This window comes from Nicotiana tomentosiformis, chromosome 2 (assembly GCF_000390325.3).
Source record: "Nicotiana tomentosiformis chromosome 2, ASM39032v3, whole genome shotgun sequence".
Classification (NCBI taxonomy): Eukaryota; Viridiplantae; Streptophyta; class Magnoliopsida; order Solanales; family Solanaceae; genus Nicotiana; species Nicotiana tomentosiformis.
In genome coordinates, this window is record NC_090813.1 from 78172792 (window position 1) to 78192105 (window position 19314).

The 19314-nt window shown below is 34.0% G+C and overlaps 1 protein-coding gene across 1 annotated transcript; it reads left to right on the forward strand.

The window, feature by feature from the left end:
- The first annotated feature begins 16252 nt into the window (after positions 1–16252).
- LOC104109386 (uncharacterized) lies at positions 16253–18185 on the forward strand. The gene is made up of 2 exons (XM_009618664.4): positions 16253–16992; positions 17483–18185. Exons 1-2 carry the CDS (start codon positions 16377–16379, stop codon positions 17908–17910), a joined length of 1044 nt encoding a protein of 347 aa, XP_009616959.1. The 5' UTR covers positions 16253–16376; the 3' UTR covers positions 17911–18185.
- The last annotated feature ends 1129 nt before the right edge of the window (positions 18186–19314 follow it).

Below are 19314 nucleotides of genomic sequence, written 5' to 3' on the forward strand. Positions count from 1 at the left end.
TAATAACTCTATTGCAAGCCTCTTTGTAATAACTCTATTACAAAGCTCACAACTCGACTAACTCTAGCCAAGACACAAACACAAGGTTTATGATTTTACAAATGATTTCCTACACAATGATTCTAGCTAAGCTAAATAGGAACTACAAGTAAATCGCTCTAACAAAGGTGCAACACAACTAAGGACATATAATAATACAATGCTGGAAACTGGTCCTTCATTATGTTGTTCTTTGTTCTTGAAGCCTAGAAGTCACTTGCAAGATGACAACATACTTGAGAGGAAACTTGATTAATTCTCGGATGTGCAAGTGTGTATTTTCTTCATTGCTTTATGTTAATAATATCCAAGTGATGTCACTTGGATGATGCAAGCAAATATCTGGTACAAGACATTTCCCATAAAGTGGTTGTTGCACTGTTCACACTGTTGCGTGTGTGCAGAGGAACAGTTGCAGCGACTTTACAGTTGTGAGCAGTTGACTGGTACAGTTCGCAAGGAAACTGATGTCCATCTGTTCTCTTTGTCGTCTCTTTGACTCTGATTGTTGGAATTTGTGCCCGACTTGAGATTTGTTGTTCTTGAGCACTTCGAGGATGTATAACAGGTTTCTCATCTGGTTCTTATCATTAAGTTTATTAGATCATCAAAACATAACAAGGCACATAACCTATAACTAGATAATCACGAAATATTTTCTTCTTTTCCCTTTTTAATCATTTTATATATAATGAATACAGTTTAAGATAAAACCTTTAATAATTATTCCCTTGGATCAGGCATAAATGAGCTTTTATAAATAAAAAAATCCCTGACTTTAAAAAAAAAAAAAAAAACTCAGTAAATGTGGTGGTGGGAACAGGGAGAAATGGGCAAATTCCAAAAGCCGGTGGTCGTTATATAGTTCTTAGTTAACTAATTTCCCAGACTCCAGTCCATAATTTCCATTATATCGTTTTATATTTTCGTCCATTATTTATTGTCTTCAAAACATGTAAAAGGTCCACAAGTCTAAATAGGTCTTTCTAGACTCCTCTTTTGTCTCCTTCTCCACTTCCATCATCCTTCCTGTATTTTCATTATCATGACATTTATTCAAAATATGCGAAAGTTTGTACGTAATTTTCTGGTACAGAGTGTGATGGCTATAGTTTTGTGAGTAGTGGTGTTTCTAATGCCGCAATTATGAAGAGGAACTATTGCATACCTAAAATATATTATAGATAATACAAATATCTTTTATTTAATTGTTAAAAAAAATTAAATGAAAATTGTGGTTCAAACAAGTATATATTATTATCAATTGATATTTCTTAAAAATACATAACAATAACTGGCCTAGTCAAAATGAATAGTAGGTGGTAATGGCAATGGGCGGTGAAGATGCTAAACCGCAAACTGCTAAGAAACCTCAGATTGAGACTTCATTTCAGATTTTGGCTATGCCACGTGCACTACTTAGCTTCCACTATAAACGACCTTCGCCTCACTATATTTAGGATTTCTCTTGGTATATATGTGGACTATATATTGACTAAAAGCGTCAAATTTACAATACCTGTGTGTTGACATTTATGGTTCACTCCACCGTCCACAAACTGAGGATCGGAGTGGAATTATCAAAAAGATTTAAATGCATCATAATGAATGAATTATTTTTTTAATAAAAATACTCAAGTTAAGAATGGGCAGCATTATACAGACGTAAATTAAATAAAAATATATTTTCAAGTTGAGGAGAATGGGCAGTGGGCAACACTGGTATAAAGAATTAGAAACTTCAAGCATCTTGTGTATACGGTCGAAATAGATTTCGACATTCTTACGTTTGATCGAGTTCAAGTGTTAAAAAGTCGGAATTAGATTTTTGGGAGTGAGCTCCGAAGTCGGTATTAACGAGCCTAGAGCCCGAAGGTCGATCGAGAAGTCGGCTCGATAACCCTATCGAGCCCGTGGCCGAATCGATCCGCAAGGCACTACTTCGAGGTCAGAAATGCGTGACGCCCATCTCGAAGGTCGAACTCGAGCCAAGACCGAAAGGCCCAACCCAGTAACGAACTCGAGCCAGTATCGAGCTCACAGACAAGAGCCGTTGCGACCGCACTAAGAGAGAGAATCTTGGCGGGAATCAAGGAAGAGACAAGTCATCATGGGTCTTCCACTATATGTTTTATTTTATTATTTTTTGTAATAACCCTCTTCTATAAAAGGGGGAATCCTTATGAGCTAATGGGCAGAGACAAAAAAACAAATCACTTCTCAGATTAAAAGATATCCATTTGTATTTGCTTTACTTTATCTTATTTATTCTTATTGCCCACTATTTGCATTCCCATAGTCAAGAATATACGTATCTCCATTTCTTTACACGATTTATATCGAATTGTATCACATATTCTTAGAACCACACACAAAATCTAATGTTATCCGATTTTTCCGGTAAACATGCACAGACTCTTAAAGCGTTAAAACTCTCTTTATTACTGGAATCGTTTATGAAAACTAATTTAATTTGAATCGTTTGTTTGGTTGGTCGAAGGAGGAGTTGTTAAAATAGTAGTATATCTAACGCAATGATAATATGTGTCAAAAAAAATTGACCTTAGGCCTAATTCAAGTACCCAAAAACTAGCCCACAAGTTAAAGACAAGTCATTGATAGTATAAAAAATATTTACACAATTGATATATCTAATTTAATTTTTTTAATTTGGAACCGATAAAAAGAAAAAATGAGAACATATATAAGAGATTCAAACATGATCAAGAGGAGCTTATCATCAAAATCAAAACCATGTATTGATATGTTGGGCTCAATTTAGCTAGACGCTAGCTTCCTATATTATCGATCGGGTCAATTGTAGTGTAGAATAATAAGTAAGCTATGACACCTGATGAAGTCCCATTTACAACTTACTTAGCTAATACGGAGTAAGTAACATCTGACCCTTTTCAAATAAGTTTTTACAAAAAGGAAGAAAAGAAAAGCACTTGGACGTTTATCACCTGCTTAAGTTATCTTTAGTTAAGTAAATCAATGAGCATATGTCATCATTTAAACAACCCCAACGGCCAATCAAGGCAAAGTACTTATTCCTAATAACTCTTAGTTCAAGATAGTATGCAACTGCGGAAGAATTACCAGAGAACTCGTACTAATAATTTTTACTTATAACATCTGTAATATCCTATGTCGTTCTTAATTAAAATCTTAATAACTTGATTAATCAGTCTACAAGTACTAGTCCAACAACGTTTTTAACCGAAACAATTACCCAGATTTCTACATGTATGCTTCATAACGAAGTACAAAAAAATAGAGTACTAAAGTGAGTACCTTTTCCCCCTTTTTGAGGACTTACTCCTTGATAAAAGGAAATTAACAGTTGATTTAGACACACAGACCCACCTCCTAGCAATAACGGGAGAAAGAAATAACTAAAAATAAAATATTAAGATTATGATATATCTACTTTTTTTAAATTAAAAAAACATCTATGATATCCTTGATTAGTAGAGGAAGGAAAGGTATAGAGGGGGGGGATTTTTAGTGTAATTCTAATCTTTAATTGAATACATGAATAAAGAAATTGAACTCATTCAACTGTAGCTCAAATTTCTTCGATTCTCATAAAACAAAATTATTGATCAGTAGTAATATTTCCTTTATATTAGTCCTCAAATGAGAATATGCGTGATGTTGTATTTATAACTCACATATAACGATTGGAATTTTAAAAACTCTTCAATAGTAAGTTATACTCTTATGATTTGGCTTAAAAATTGGATATTTCGATATACTTCACCTAGCAGGATTTAGTACAGTCACAATCAAGTCCAAGTGGGAAGTCTTTTTTTTCTCCTTTATTCTTAATTTATTTATAGTATACCTATATGTTATGGCACAGATTCAGGTGAAACTCTAGTGCCGTGATTTATGTTTATTAAGCTACAGTATACAATACAGATAAGGCTTTGGAATTTTATGGCGTGAAAATAAATAGTCATACCTGAAGAGTAGCTTTCGTCTACGTGCATGATATTCGTTACATTTATGAATGTTGTTTTTCTAACACGGACAAGGAAGTGATATCTGCACTTGTACTTCTTGATATCAACATGGACTATTTCGTACAACTTAAACATCTGAAGATCAATGCATTAATGAGAAGCTTAATTTTATAATGTAATATAGCTGGTACTATATCCCAAATTAATTTCTCTAGAACACTTTATTAATTAGTGACAGCTTGAGAAGCTATTCATAGAAAATATCACTTTGGAACACAAACTAATTTTCTACACAATGTAATAAATCATGATCGTTTATAAGAGTCTCCCTTGTCTAGTTAATCATAAAAAGTCAAGTAATTTATTTTCTTAGAAAATTAATTTTTTGAATTTAAAATCTCCGCTAATAAAACTTCCTTTTCTGGATAAACCTAGCTAATCACAAGAACTTCTTTCATCCTAAGTCAATACTCACTAATATCCCGCTGAATCAGGCGTGAATAGGTTCCTTTTAATTTATACATATATTTTTAATAGGTAGCAGATTATTGAAGTTAATGGATTAGTTTATGGGAAAGGAAACTGGAAATGGGAACAGTGACAAATGGGCAAATCCAAAAGGAGGTGGTCGTTATGTTAGTTGGGAATATTAACTATCTTTTCAATTTTTACATTATCCATAGCATGTAAAAGTCCACTACTGTGTTGGTGCCTCCCAACTGTAAAACAAATTACACAGAGGATCTAATCCATTTCTAGACTCCTCTTTTGTCTCCTAGCTTTCTCCACTTTCATCATCAACTTTTCTCTCTCTCTCTTCTTCTTTTGAAAATTATACATGGCGTAGTTTCTGAAGAGCGCGAATAAAGATTCATTATAGTTATTGAAAACAAAAGAAAATTACATAAAAGGTGTATGAATAATATTAAATGGCGTGAGACCTCTAAAGAAAATTGTACAAACTATAATATCACACTATCTCAGGGTCGGCCAGAGGGTAAGGCTGCTCAAACCATTGACTTGGGCCCCAAATTCTAGAGGGTCTCAAAAATATTATACTATATTGTTATGTATTATATATCTTATGCGATTACTCTTAATAGACCAAATTTTAATATTTGTTTATTTGGTTAAGAATGTACAAATGAGTGAGTAAAGAGCAATAAATCTCCGTCTTGTTAGTAGCATATTTATTTTCCTCTTTTGTTCTAATTTTTCCTCCTTTTACATGACTTGAAATTTCTCTTTCCAATTTCAAACTCTGTTTCTTTGATTTAGCTACTTTCTCATATTTAATTGACTCATTGATTAGAACATAAACTCTTTTGTGTCTAACTGTTACATGAATTTTGTGAAATAGGCCTCTTAATACAATTTGGCTTTAGGCCACCAACTTCGTTGAGCCGCCCCTGCACTATGTTAATTGGATTGGTTTAGCCCAACATAGTTTGATGAATCTTTTGGTTGCCATAGACAAGTTTTTTTTATTTCCTCAAATGTATTTACTTCATAATATTAGGGGTGGCAAACGGGCGGTTGGGTCGAATATGAGCATGTAAAAAATAGGTAATATAAAAAATGAATAAATTATTCGATCTAACCCATATTTAATACGGATAAAAAATGAGTTAATCGGCGGATAATATGGATTATCCATGGCTTCTTGAATATGATCATTTTTTGGGAGAATTTATATTGTCCCAAACTTGAGAAACCCTCAATTTGAGACTTTACAAATATAAAAGTTAAACTCATTAGTTATCCATTGGTTAATATGATTTTTATCCATATTTGACCTATTTTTAAAAAGTTCACTATCCAAATTATTTTTTAATGGACAATATAGATGGATAACTATTTTCTTTTAACCATTTTGCCATCACTAATTCAGATAATATATTAAATATCTACTTGACAGTTACAAGTTAAAATGACTATTTATGCATTCCCCCTCCATAAAATTATGTGAACATACTAATTTTAAAATCTAGTAATTATTAGAAGATGGATTCCCATACTTTTCCGTTTGTCAAAAGAACTCTATAAATATATAAGATCTTCCAATTTGACAAGATATTGTATATAATAAATGTCAATATATATGCCCCACCTTAGTTCAAGATACTTTGTGTTTACAAGTCTCCATCTTCGTGGACCCAATATTCATTCAAATTCAAATTAATAGAAAGGACAAGGCAGAGCACTTTCCTTGACGTTGTTGCATCACTTGCGAGGAAAAGAATGAGGGGAAGACAGGGAAAATAAAAAAATTCAAACATAAATTTCAAAAACAATTTATCACCACCTTTTGTTGTTTTGTGTAATTAATATCACCCTCTTAAGCTACGAATATATATTTCCTTTTTCTCGAAGAATTGCGATATATTTCACTTAACGTAAAACATAAAAATATAAAAGATATTGTCGTTTCGGTAGGCCGGCAGGTCATAGTTCTATTCTTATTTTTTAAACTTTTTTTATCTGCATTTATTTAAAAATAACGTTTAACAGAACTGTAGATTAAACAGAAATTAGGCTCAAACACTACAAGTAGGAATTGTGTTCAATTCTAGATTCATGCATTTATTAATTTCTCCATTCATAAAGTATTCGAAACTTGTGGGACATTGAGAAATTTTAATGAAATCTATCACGAAATATACTTCTAACTTACCTCCTATATATGAAAGGTGAAGCTGTATATAATTAATTACTAAACCAAGTCCGCTTTCAGTAGAATTACAAAGTTTTAGTATTGAACAACTAGGAGCTTATTATTTATTTTACTTCTTGTCCCTTTATAGTAAATTTTCTCTCTTTTTGGAGTAATTATAATTTTTAAACCACAGAATAAGCGGGTCCATTATGGATAAAAATCAAAAATAATTTTATCTTGTTATTTCCTTTTATTTTCTCCCGTAGGTAGATATGAATAAGTAACGAGGTGGCAGTCACCGATTAAATGGACGGTGCTAACTGTAAAACTGCAAATAAGGAGTGTTTGCTTCCTCAACCAAATAATGATGAATGAAATAAATACTATTATGGGCTGTGGATTCACTCCCCAGCTACTTTACTTCTTTTCACATTTCCTCTCTTGTCAAGAACTCTATACTCTACTTGTAAGTTGACGAGAATAGCAAATTAAACTGTTATCAACGTTTTCTGTTATGTTCACGGTTTCAGAAAGTATTTACTTTCACTCGGCTTTTCCATAAATTAATTAACTAAACAATAACATACTTGAGTTCTCACACGGCTCTTTAAGGAAGGGATGATTTTTTCATATGATTTTGGACAATCAATCCTTACCCATTAATTTTGTTTATAAATTTTGGTTTTTTTCAATTATTTATTTATGTACTAAATGTTGTGATAAAAAGATTGGTGAATGGGAAATTGAGGGAAGAAAGTGGAGGGAAAGTGAGCTCCCTTTTGCTTTGAAAAGAGCAAAGTGTCTCTCACTAGTAGTGTAAAGAAAAGCGAATGTGCTTATATTAAGAAAAACACTTCTCTTGGTGTTAAAAGGGTTCGAAAGAAAGTAAGTCTCACACCGTCGTCGTCGCTCGCTCGGCTTCCGAATTCGAATTTCGTAATTCAGCCAGGTCCGGTTCTTTCTCGGATAATTTAAATCTTTTTTCCCGGAATATTTCAAACGTGAAATGTTCCCACATGTTCCAACAGCCATGGCTGTTTCTGAAAGGTTGAAAACCTTTTCAGAAACAGTGCCAGAAAATGGCTATAAATATAGCTTGATCCTAGAATCATTCCTTACGAGATTTTTCTGATCTTCTTCTTCTTCTGCACAAAATTTTTCAGTGTGTTTTACAACCATTGAGCAGTTCGCAGTTCATCAGAGTTTTTGGTACCAATACACTGGTGAGTTAAATCGTTCTATCTTGGGAGGATAATATTCCAGCACCTCGGGTACTTGAGGGAAATTATTTTCTTAAGGACATACTGTGCATTCAATGGGCTCGATTATTCAGATATTATTTTTCAGATATCATTTCGACATTTTGTTGGTACTAACTTTCTGTTTTTGTTTTCTGTTTCAGAAAGTTTACTCTTTCATTATTCATTATAGTAATACAGATTAAATAACAATCTTAAGGAAATTATTTTTAATATTATAATCTGTATTCTGTTTTTGGAGATTAAAACCTGTGTGGTTTTCTACTTTTGAATTTTTCAATTCTGATTTGAAGATATAAAAACTTCATTGGAGTATTAAAATTCAGAAAGGATTTAAAGAACATAAAAATTTTATCATTTTCTGTGAAACAGTATATAAAAACTTCGTTTCTTATTTATTAAACGTATTGTTTATCATTAATTACAATACTGTTTATTGTTCTATTTTTGCCATTAATTGAACTCTTCTGTTGTTGACAGTGAGAAATGGCAATTGATAATGAAAATCCTTCTGCGATTGTTGCGGCAACGACGATAGCCTCGGCAACGACGATAGCCTCGGCAAGCCGAACTGTTGTGCCACCGGCCGAGAAACTAGGGAAATTTTTTGAAGCCAACTTCAATGGATGACAGCGAAGGGTATTTTTCTGGATTACCACGCTTGGTATGCAGAAGTTCACCAGTGAAGAACCTCAAGTGTCTGTCGCCGACATGCCGGACAATGAGAAGTTTATGATTGTTGAGGCGTGGAAACATGCAGACTTTCTTTGCAAAGGCTACATCCTAAATGCTTTGGAGGATGACTTATACAATATCTACAATGCTATAAAAACTTCGAAAGAATTATGGGACGCACTTGAGAAGAAGTACAAGACTGAAACTGCATGCTTGAAAAAGTTTGTGGTTGCAAGTTTCTAGACTATAAAATGATAGACAGCAAAACGGTTGGAAACCAAGTTCAAGAGCTTCAACTTATTTTCACGACCTTATTATTGAAGGTATGGTAGTGAATGAAGCATTTCAAGTAGCTGCAATGATTGAAAAATTACCTCATTCGTGGAGAAATTTCAAAAACTATCTTAAGCACAAGCGCAAAGAAATGAAGTTGGAAAATTATGTGATTCGTCTCAAGATTGAGGAAGATAACAAAACAGCCGAGAAGATGTCTCATGGAAATTCAACGATTATGGGAGCTAATATCGTTGAGGAGACTGCTCCAAAAAGTAAGAAGACGAAGAGGTCTTCTGGACAGACTAAGGAGTAGAACAAGAAGAAATTCAAGGGCAACTGCTACAATTATAGAAAAGCGGGTCATAAAGCCCATGATTGTTGTCTCCCGAAAAAGGATAAGAAAAAGGGACAATCCAACATAGTGGAAAAGAATGATGACATCGATGATTTGTGTGCAATGCTTTCGGAATGCAGCCTAGTTGGAAATCCGAATGAGTGGTGGATTGACTCTGGAGCCACTCGACATGTTTGTGCTGTCAAAGAAGCATTTGCGATTTACTCTATTGCTGGTCCCGAAGAAGAGCTTTCCATAGGAAATACTGCAACAGCCAAGATTGAGGATTATGGGAAGATATTCCTGAAGATGACTTCCGGTAAGGTGTTAACGCTCAAACAATTTTTAAATTTCCCTACTATTAGGAATAATTTAGTTTCAACTTCTTTACTTATTAAGAATGAATTCAAATGTGTATTTGTATCTGACAAAGTTGTTGTAAGCAAGAATGAAATGTATGTTAGAAGAAGCTACCTCACAGAGGGCCTTTTCAAACTCAATGTAATGGTTGTTGACTGTATTAATAAAATTTCAGCTTCTTCTTATGTATTGGAATCAAATGATTTAAAACATATTCGTTTAGGACATGTCAATTACAAAACCTTGCGGAGATTAATTAATTTAGAAGTATTGTTTAAATTCGAGTGTAATAAATCAAAATGTCAAATATGTGTAGAATCAAAGTTTGTAAAATATCCTTATAAATCTATTGAAAGGAATTAAAATCCTTGAGACTTAATTCATACTGATATTTGTGATATGAAGTCGACACATCTCGAGGTGGGAAAAGGTATTTTATAACTTTTATTGACGATTGTACTCGATATTGTTATGTTTATTTGCTTAATAGTAAGGATGAAATAATTGAAGCATTTAAGTAATACAAGAATGAAGTAGAGAATCAATTGAATAAAAGATCAAAATGATTAGAAGTGATAGGTGTGGAGGATATGAATCTCCGTTTGCAGAAATATATTTGGAATATGGAATTATCCATCAATCTACTGCCCCCTACACACCTCAATCCAATAAAATTGCGCAAAGGAAAAAACGGATATTAAAGGAAATGATGAATTCTTTATTAATAAATTCAGGATTACCGTAGAGTTTGTGGGGGGGAGGCTATCCTTACAGCTAACTGAATACTCAATAGAGTACCCCACAGCAAAACGCAATCTATTCCATATGAAAATAGAAAGAAAGAAAACCCAACTTGAAATATTTCAAAGTGTGGGGGTGTTTAGCAAGGGTACAAGTATCTTTACCCAAAAGGGTAAAAATCGGACCAAAAAATATGGATTGCGTTTTCATTGGATATGCTACAAAATAGTAAAGCATGTCGATTTTGGTTAATAAATCTGATAATCCCGAAATTCATGTTAATACGGTAATTGAATCAGATAATGTTAAATTCTTTGAAAGCATCTATCCGTATAAAATTGAATGTGAGTCGTTAAGTGAAAACCTAAACGACCATGGGAAGAACCAAAGGAAAATACTCTAAGTAATGAAGATCCAAGGCGTAGTAAACGTCAAAGAACATTTACTTCCTTTGGACCAGATTTTGTGACATTCTTGCTTGAAAATGAGCCTCAAACGTTCAAATCAACTATGTCATTGTCTGATTCAGCATTTTGGAAAGAGGTAGTCAATAGTAAGATTCAATTAATTTTGGATAATCATACATGAGAATTGGTTGATCTTCCTCCACGAAATAAGCCTTTAGGTTCGAAATGGATCCTTAAATAGAAAATAAAAGTTGATGGCACTATTGACAAATATAAGGCAAGACTTGTTGTCAAAGGTTATAGACAAAAGGAAGGCCTTGATTACTTTGACATTTACTCGTCAGTAACAAGGATAATATATATTAGGGTGTTAGTGGCACTGGCGGCCGTGTATGATCTTGAAATCTATCAAATGGATGTTAAAACACCTTTCTTAAATGGAGAATTGGAGGAAGAGATTTACATAGAACAACCTAAGGGTTTTGTTGTTCCGGGTAAAGAAAAGAAAGTGTACAAACTAGTTAAGTCGCTTTATGGACTTAAACAAGCACCTAAATAATGGCATGCCAAATTTGACCAAACAATGTTGGCAAATGGGTTTTAAATTAACGAGTATGACAAATGTGTTTACATTAAAGACACTCTAGGTCATGAAGTCATTGTTTGTTTATATGTTGATGACATGTTGATAATGAGCAAAAATATGGCTGATATAAATGCTACTAAGCACATATTGGCTAGAAATTCGACATGAAAGACTTAGGAGTTGCTGATGTGATCTTAGGAATCAGAATTCACAAGACTCCACAAGGTCTAGCATTATCACAGTCTCACTACATTGAAAAAGTACTTGACAAGTTCAAGTATTTGGATTTCAAGATTGCCAAGACTCCAATTGACGTGAGTTATGCACTTCAAAAGAATGAAGGTGAAAGTGACTCACAATTGGATTATGCAAGAATAAGGGGAGTTTGATGTATATCATGAATTGTACACGACCAGATATAGCATGTGCTATTAGCAAACTGAGTCGGTTTACAAGTAATCCTAATCAAATACATTGGATGGTAATGAAATGAATTTTGGGGTATCTGAAACATACCCAAAATTACGCTTTGCATTATAACAAATATACCTTCATGATCGAGGGATATAGTGATGCAAATTAGATCACCGGATCATCTGAAGTTAAATCCACGAGTGGATATGTTTTCACAATTGGGGGTGGAGCAGTGTCTTGGAAATTATCCAAATAAACATGCATCGCCTGTTCTACAATGGAAACTGAATTCATAGCTTTAGACAAGGCCGGTGAAGAAGCTGAATGGCTCCGAAATTTTTTGGAAGATATTCTATTTTGGCCCAAACCTTTAGCACCTATATGTATACATTGTGATAGTCAAGCGGCAATAGGCAGGGCAGGGAGCGTTATGTATAACGAAAAATCTCATCATATACGACGAAGACACAATACCGTTAGACAACTACTCTCTAGTGGTGTTATCACGATTGACTACGTAAAGTCAAGATAATGTGTCGGATTAACTTACAAAAGGCCTATCTAGTGAGGCAGTTGAAAGATCATCGAAGGAAATGGGGTTAAGGCCAAGGACAAGTCATCATGGCGGTAACTCTACCTAGCAGACTCGAGATCCCAAGAGCTAGGTTCAAAGAGATCAAATAAAGTTATGAATGACGGTTCAACATTGTCAAATAACTCAACCCATTCTCGTGATGAAGACAATATTCAGAAATTAGGGTAAAGTATTAAGGCTTTTTGATGAGTCAATAAAGCTTAATGTTTTTTAATAATTTGCTAAGTCTAGAAGGAAATGTTCAGATAATGTGTCTATAGGATTACACAATTAGAAATCACCTATGTGAGTGTGAAGTGTAAGCCGCTTTAAGGAGAATTAAAGTAAAGGCCCATTCTCTAAGCACTCATAAAACCAGGCGGTGTTCATGAATGAAACGAATACAACTGTGAGAACCATAGATGTTTAAGGGTTGATTGTGTGACTTATGTTGTCTAGTTATACAACAAAGCTCGATGGTTCACAGATATCAAATCTATTGATTGACCGAGTATATCCGATATAAGTTCATTAAGGAAAGTTCAAAGGAAAACCTACTTATCCAAATGCAATTAATCCTTGCATGTAAATTACACACTCGTCCGTGCATTCCTTTGTCTTATAGACATTCTCCATTCATGTGGGAGATTGTTGGGATTAAAAGAATGGTAAATGGGAAATAAAGGGAAGAAAGTGAAGGGAAAGTGAAATCCCTTTTGCTTTGAAAAGAGCAAAGTGTCCCTCATTGGTGGTGAAAAGAAAAGTGAATATTTATATTGATAAAGCACTTCTCTTGGTGTTAAATGGATTGGAAAGAAAGTAAGCCTCGCACCGTCGTCGTCGTCGCTCGCTCTGCTTCGGCTTCGGCTTCAGATTCGGATTCGGATTTGGTCAAAGATTGATTGATTAATCTTTTTTGGACAAAAAATTTTTCAATTATTTAATTAATGAATTTAATGAATTAACGAAAATTCAACCCGGAATAACCCAGGACCCGCGACCCGACCCAGTCAGGTCCTTTTTCGGATTATTTAAATCCTTTTTCCCATAATATTTCAAACGTGAAATATTCCCACCTGTTCCAACAGCCATGGTTGTTTCTGAAAGGTTGCAAACCTTTTCAGAAACAGTGCCAGAAAATAGTTATAAATATATAGCTTGATCCGAGAATCTTTTCTTACGATTTTTTTCTGATCTTCTCTTCTTCTTTTGCACAAAATATTCCAGTATGTTTTACAACCATTGAGTGGTTCGCAGTTCATCAGAGTTTTTGGTACCAATACACTGGTGAGTTAAATTATTCTATCCTGGGAGGATAATATTCCAGCACCTCAAGTACTTGATGGGAATAATTTTCTTAAGAACACACTGTGCATTCAGTGGGCTCGATTTATTCCGATATTATTTTTCAGATATCATTTCGACATTCTGTTGCTACTTTCTGTTTCTGTTTTCTGTTTCAGAAAGTTTACTGTTTCATTATTCATTATAGTAATACAGATTGAATAACATCAAAGTCCCCTAGATGGATGAAGTTAAATTCGGGTTTAACGATAACGTGAACTGGATTTTGGTCTGAGTTAATTTAACCTTTGGGAGAGTAATGCAAATTAAGGGCTAATCTAATGATAACAAGACACAGGGCTTGGTATAAATGCAAGCATGTGTACATCGCTTAAGCATATTTTTGGTAAACTATATATGTCTTGATAAAAAAACCTAGACCTACTAATAATTAAGAATTCAAACATATGATAATGAGATTCCTTGCAGTATTGATTATTGACTGGCTGATAGTCTAAGTCAATACCTAATTCCCATTAAGTTATATGTATGTGTACACTTTTAATTTGTATCTCGCTATTATTAACAGAATTATAAAATAATATCATAAGAGATATGTTCTATAAAAAAGATTATGGGCATATCAAGTTATGTCTTTTCGCCTATGCACAGATTAATTATTTCATGTGAAATAAGATTTTATCCCACGCTCGTAAATTCACAATTAGATTGGGGAAACGTTGCTTTTTCTTTCAATGAGTTAAATTACATTTTTATGCCCCTTTTACTGGTGATTGTTTACGGTCATATGCAATTACGTTAATTTCTTTTATAACTTAAACAATAAAACGCGAAATTCACTAATTTAAGAAAAGGAAAAATAAATAAGGAGAATAAAACTATCTCCTACAAATAACAATAAATACGGTACAACTATATAATTATTTTTCTATTTATTTAAGCTCACCTCAATATCATCATCTCCTACGAACAATCTGGAGTAAATGTTGCTTGTTAATCTATGCTCTACGAATGTTAATCTGTTGCTTTGGAGTAAATATTATTACGTTTTTTTCTCATGGCTTCTTCATTACCGTATCTTTTTTTTTTAAACTGATATGATTATGTTTTTCTTGAGCGATGGGTCTATCGGAAACATGATCAGTCTCTCTATCTTCAAAAGATAAGGGTAAGGTCTGCGTACACATTATTCTTTACAAACTCCACTTATGAAATTGAGATGGATACATACTTATTGTTATTGTTGCATGTAATCTGAGTAAACCCTCCATGGGAAGTTTCGGATAAGGTAATTTCACTCCCTCTTCAAGCATTCGTTTCCCTTTGGGAAGATACAGATAGAGAAAGAAAAGTAGCAATAACGAAAAAAGGCAAAATTGGTCGGCTAGGGGTGTACCCCATTGTCGGGTCCATAAGTCAGTTGTGTTTGTGAGAAATGGAGCCAACAGCGCTGCCATAGGACCGGGCTTCTAAATCACGCTACAAAGGTTCCGCTACTAACGGTCCTCAAATTGACCGTTATAAAGTGTGTATGTGTGTGGGTGTCGCTGAATATTTAATATTCAAAAAGTTGTTGACACGTCAAGAATAATATAGTACCCTGAAGTACTACTTGCATGTTAAGAAAATTTACCTGACTTTTGCAGGAAACTTTACATTTTCTAGAAAGATTTTTCTGCCAGCTCTGAGTTACACTTGCATTCATTTTCACTGCCACACCCCACACTCCATTCCACTTGTAAATTAAACAAAGAAGCTTTACTTTGAATATGTGCCAAATCTCAAAGTAATTCAGGTAAGTGATGCAAACTGCATAGTTAAGAAAATTACCTATACGAAACAGTTCAGAAATTAAAAAAAATCAAAAACAAATTGACACCTTAATTCACATGACTCTTGGAATAGCCTAATGACCAATATTTAAATAAACTTCCATCCAGTTCGTTAGAACATTCGTTTTATTTTTGTTTTCTTATACATACGATTTATTTGCAGCCAACTCGGGAGCTTAATATGAGAAAGACGACTGAAAAGAAAGGCAAATGATATAAGTGCATGCATCTTTTAGGTGCAATTTGCTTCTTCTTCTTCTAATATGAACAATTTCTTTGGAGTGTTTTGGATATACGGCTTACTCATTGTTCCTTTAACATAAAAACAGCTCAAGACTCAAGAGTTCGATTTTGACATTGACAAGACTTAAGTACATCAATTTGTTTTATTTTTCTTTTCCTTTTCCGTTTTGCCAGCGACAAAAACACAGCTTACCTAATATATACCCGTTTGAATATTCTTTTTCACTTTGTCCATAAAAAATGATCTGATAGTCTTTAAATATAAATAATTCCATTTTCCAACATCATTTTTACTTTGAGCTCAACCCAAGATATCTAAAAGCTCGTTATCTCTAGAAAAATTAACTGCAAACCATTAAATTACAAAACAAATTGCTTTATCCATAATAATAATTAATAAATACCGTAAATCAGCAAACACGTGGGCCAGCCTTCATCCTTCACAAGTGGCAACTCTTGATCCAGCTCAGCCCAGAATCAAACCTCTCTTTTACCCCCTATCAACGGTCCAGATTTCATCATAGCCCACAAACCGCGTCCCCGAGCCTCCACGATTATTTATACTCCTCAACCCCCAAAGCACTTTTCCATAACCAATCCACTTCATCTGCTCTTCCTTTACAGTTAAATCACTCACCGGAAAATTCAAAACACTCACCGGAGAGCAAATAATTTCGTTAAGGTTATCGGAGAAATTAAAATATATGGCGCCGTCGACGAACAGTTTAATTCTATCGCTTAAGGTTGTACTAATATCAATTGGTGCAGTTTCCTTAGCGATGCTATCAAAAGCGTCCATTCCATTTGTTTTTTACGAACTCCCAACTATTTGGAGTGCGGTTATAGCTTGGCTTAAACCTCCGTACCTCTACGTTGTGATCAACGGAATTATCATCATCATCGCCGCCACTTCTCGTTCCTCGAACCATAAGGAGTCCAGCTCCAGCGATCAATTTCAGCCGTTGATTACTGCTAGAACACCTCCACAGTCAGATTTGATAGAGATTGCTCAGTCGGAGCTTCATTCAGTCCAAAGTGAAGTGAAGGAAGTGTTGGAGGCGGCCGTGCCGCTGCCGGTGAACGTACCGCAGGTGTTGGTGGTGAACGGCTCTAGTGTTGTGGATATGAATCCTGAAGATGAAAGTGTGAATGATGAGCCTGTTGACAGTGATGCAATTGTGGTTTTGAAATCTGTTGTGGCTCCGTTGCCGGAAACTGAAACTGAAGCTGAACTTCTTCTACTGAAGGCGACGACGGAGAAACCTCTGGTTTCTTCTAGGTTTGGTAACCGGAAACCGCCTGTGAAAACGAGTCCTGAAGGTACGTGAAAAATACACACACAGTTTATTACTCATTTACTATTTTGGAAGTCATGACACTTTAAAATTCGTCATACAAATATTTTTATAATATTTTCTTATTATTACTAGAGTAATTACAATACTATTTCCGTTTCATTTTATGTGAATGAGGCTGGAGTTAAACTACTTAATTTTTGCTGTATATTTAAATATAACTTCATTCAAATTTGTTGAATAAAATCAAATTTAAAAGTTATGTAAAAAGTAATATGAAAAAATGCATACGGAGTATTTCGTTAGCTATAGATATTATTTCAAATCTATTGCAACAACGTAACGTCCTTAAAAAGCAAACGCCGCAAATGGCGTCATCTGAAAATCGCGTCGACGTCACACTAGCAACCTTGGTCTCTTGTTCCAATCCATTTATTCAGATAAAGTATCTATCTTTGCAACTTTTATTTTTTATTGAAGCTAATATTCAGAAATAAAAAAATGGATAATTTCAGGGCTGAAGGCACTGAGGGTGGCGAGGTCGAAAAAGCCAGAAACATTAGAGAACACATGGAAGATGATAACAGAGGGGCGTCACGTGCCACTCACGAGACACCTGAAGAAATCAGACACCTTTCAAGACCACAGACGTCACGTGAAGGTGGACGCAACGGAGGAAAACGAGAATTCCACCACCTTTCAACCGCCGCCGCAGCAGCAGAGGCACGTGCTTAAGTCGGAGACGTTTAAGGACCGAACAAACTACGACTCGCCCGCTTCGCCGTCTCCGTCGGCGACGAAGCTGCTGAAAGAGCGGTCGCCGAGTGCCGACGAGTTGAATCGGCGAGTGGAGGCGTTTATTAAGAAGTTCAATGAAGATATGAGAATACAGAGACAACAGTCTATGCAGCAATACATGGAGATGATTAACCGTGGCGTCTAAAGTAACGTCTTAGTAAATTACTCTTTTTTCATCTTCATTTCCAGTTTTAAAAAAAAGAAGATTTTTTTTTTTCCTTTTAAAAGAAAAGGTTGACAAAAAAAAGAAAAAAAAAATGAACAAAAAAGAAGGGGTTTGCAATTTGGATTTAATTTTTTTGGTTTTAGGGTGACTTGTTCTTGTTTGATATTCATGAATAGAAAATAGGAAGTATAGGAAACCTTTTACTGTACAAATTAAAGTGGATAAATCAAATACAGTGAATTGTTCTTTTATTGTCTTAGTTTATTAAATGAAGAAAATCGAATATAGTGTAGTTACAGTTTTTGCGGATGGTGTATTAATGTATATTTTATGAACTTCATTATTTGATCGTTCATGACTTAGAATTATTGCGGATGGTGCATTAGTATAAAATTTATACTAGTATTAGCTAATATTAATAATCAAATAGTGGATAAATGCAATTTTAAATTTTTATACCGAGATTAATATCCTAATTATTTAAAGGAAGGACTTAATCACATGTACAGGGAAAGATAGATTCAGGGGTGTTCATGGTTCGGTTTGGATCGGTTTTTCCCAAAAAGAAATCAAACCAAGTAAGTTGGTTCTTCAAATATTGGAACCAAACCAAACCAATTAAGTCGATTTTTTATCGATTCGGTTTTTATCGGTTTTTGTTGGTTTTTTGGTTATTTATTGGTTTTTTCTTAAATATGAGACATACACACTATCAAACACATATTCCGGCGAGTACATTTTCAACGTAATCAAACCAATTGCTCTTTGAGAAATCTATCATTTACCAAGATATATTGATGATAATTGAATCAAATAGTGATGAATAATTTAATTACCAATCAAACTAGAATATAAAAACAAAGAATTAGATTATTATAATAGCAAAGAACTAGACTAAAAATATAAATGACTAATATGTACCATAAAATTTTAGAAACTTTATATAAAAAGCTACCATATATATATATAAGAAACTAATATGTACCCCATATATATATATATATATATATATATATATATATATATATATATATATATATATATATATATGTGTGTGTGTGTGTGTGTGTGTGTGTGTGTAATAATAAATGTAAAAGCTACTTCTATAGTCGGTTTGGTTCGATTTTTTCGGTTATTTTTTTGATTAAAACCAAAACCAAACCAAATTTGATCGTTTTTAAAATTCAAAACCAAAACCAAACTAAACCTAAAAAGTATCGGATTTTTTTATCGGTTTGGTTCGATTTTCGGTTTGGATCGATTTTTTGGGTTTTTATGAACACCCCTGGATAGAATAATGCATATGTCCACTATTGGTGAGAATTAAGAAAAGAGGGAAGTTAAGGGAGAACAGAAGAGTGTTTACCCGTAAAATGGTACAGT

Bases quoted from the DNA above. Each gene is read 5' to 3' on its own strand.
- LOC104109386 (XM_009618664.4), top strand. From the start codon at position 16,377: ATGGCGCCGTCGACGAACAGTTTAATTCTATCGCTTAAGGTTGTACTA. The intron at 16,993-17,482 runs GTACGTGAAAAA...GGATAATTTCAG, and splicing joins TGTGAAAACGAGTCCTGAAG to GGCTGAAGGCACTGAGGGTG.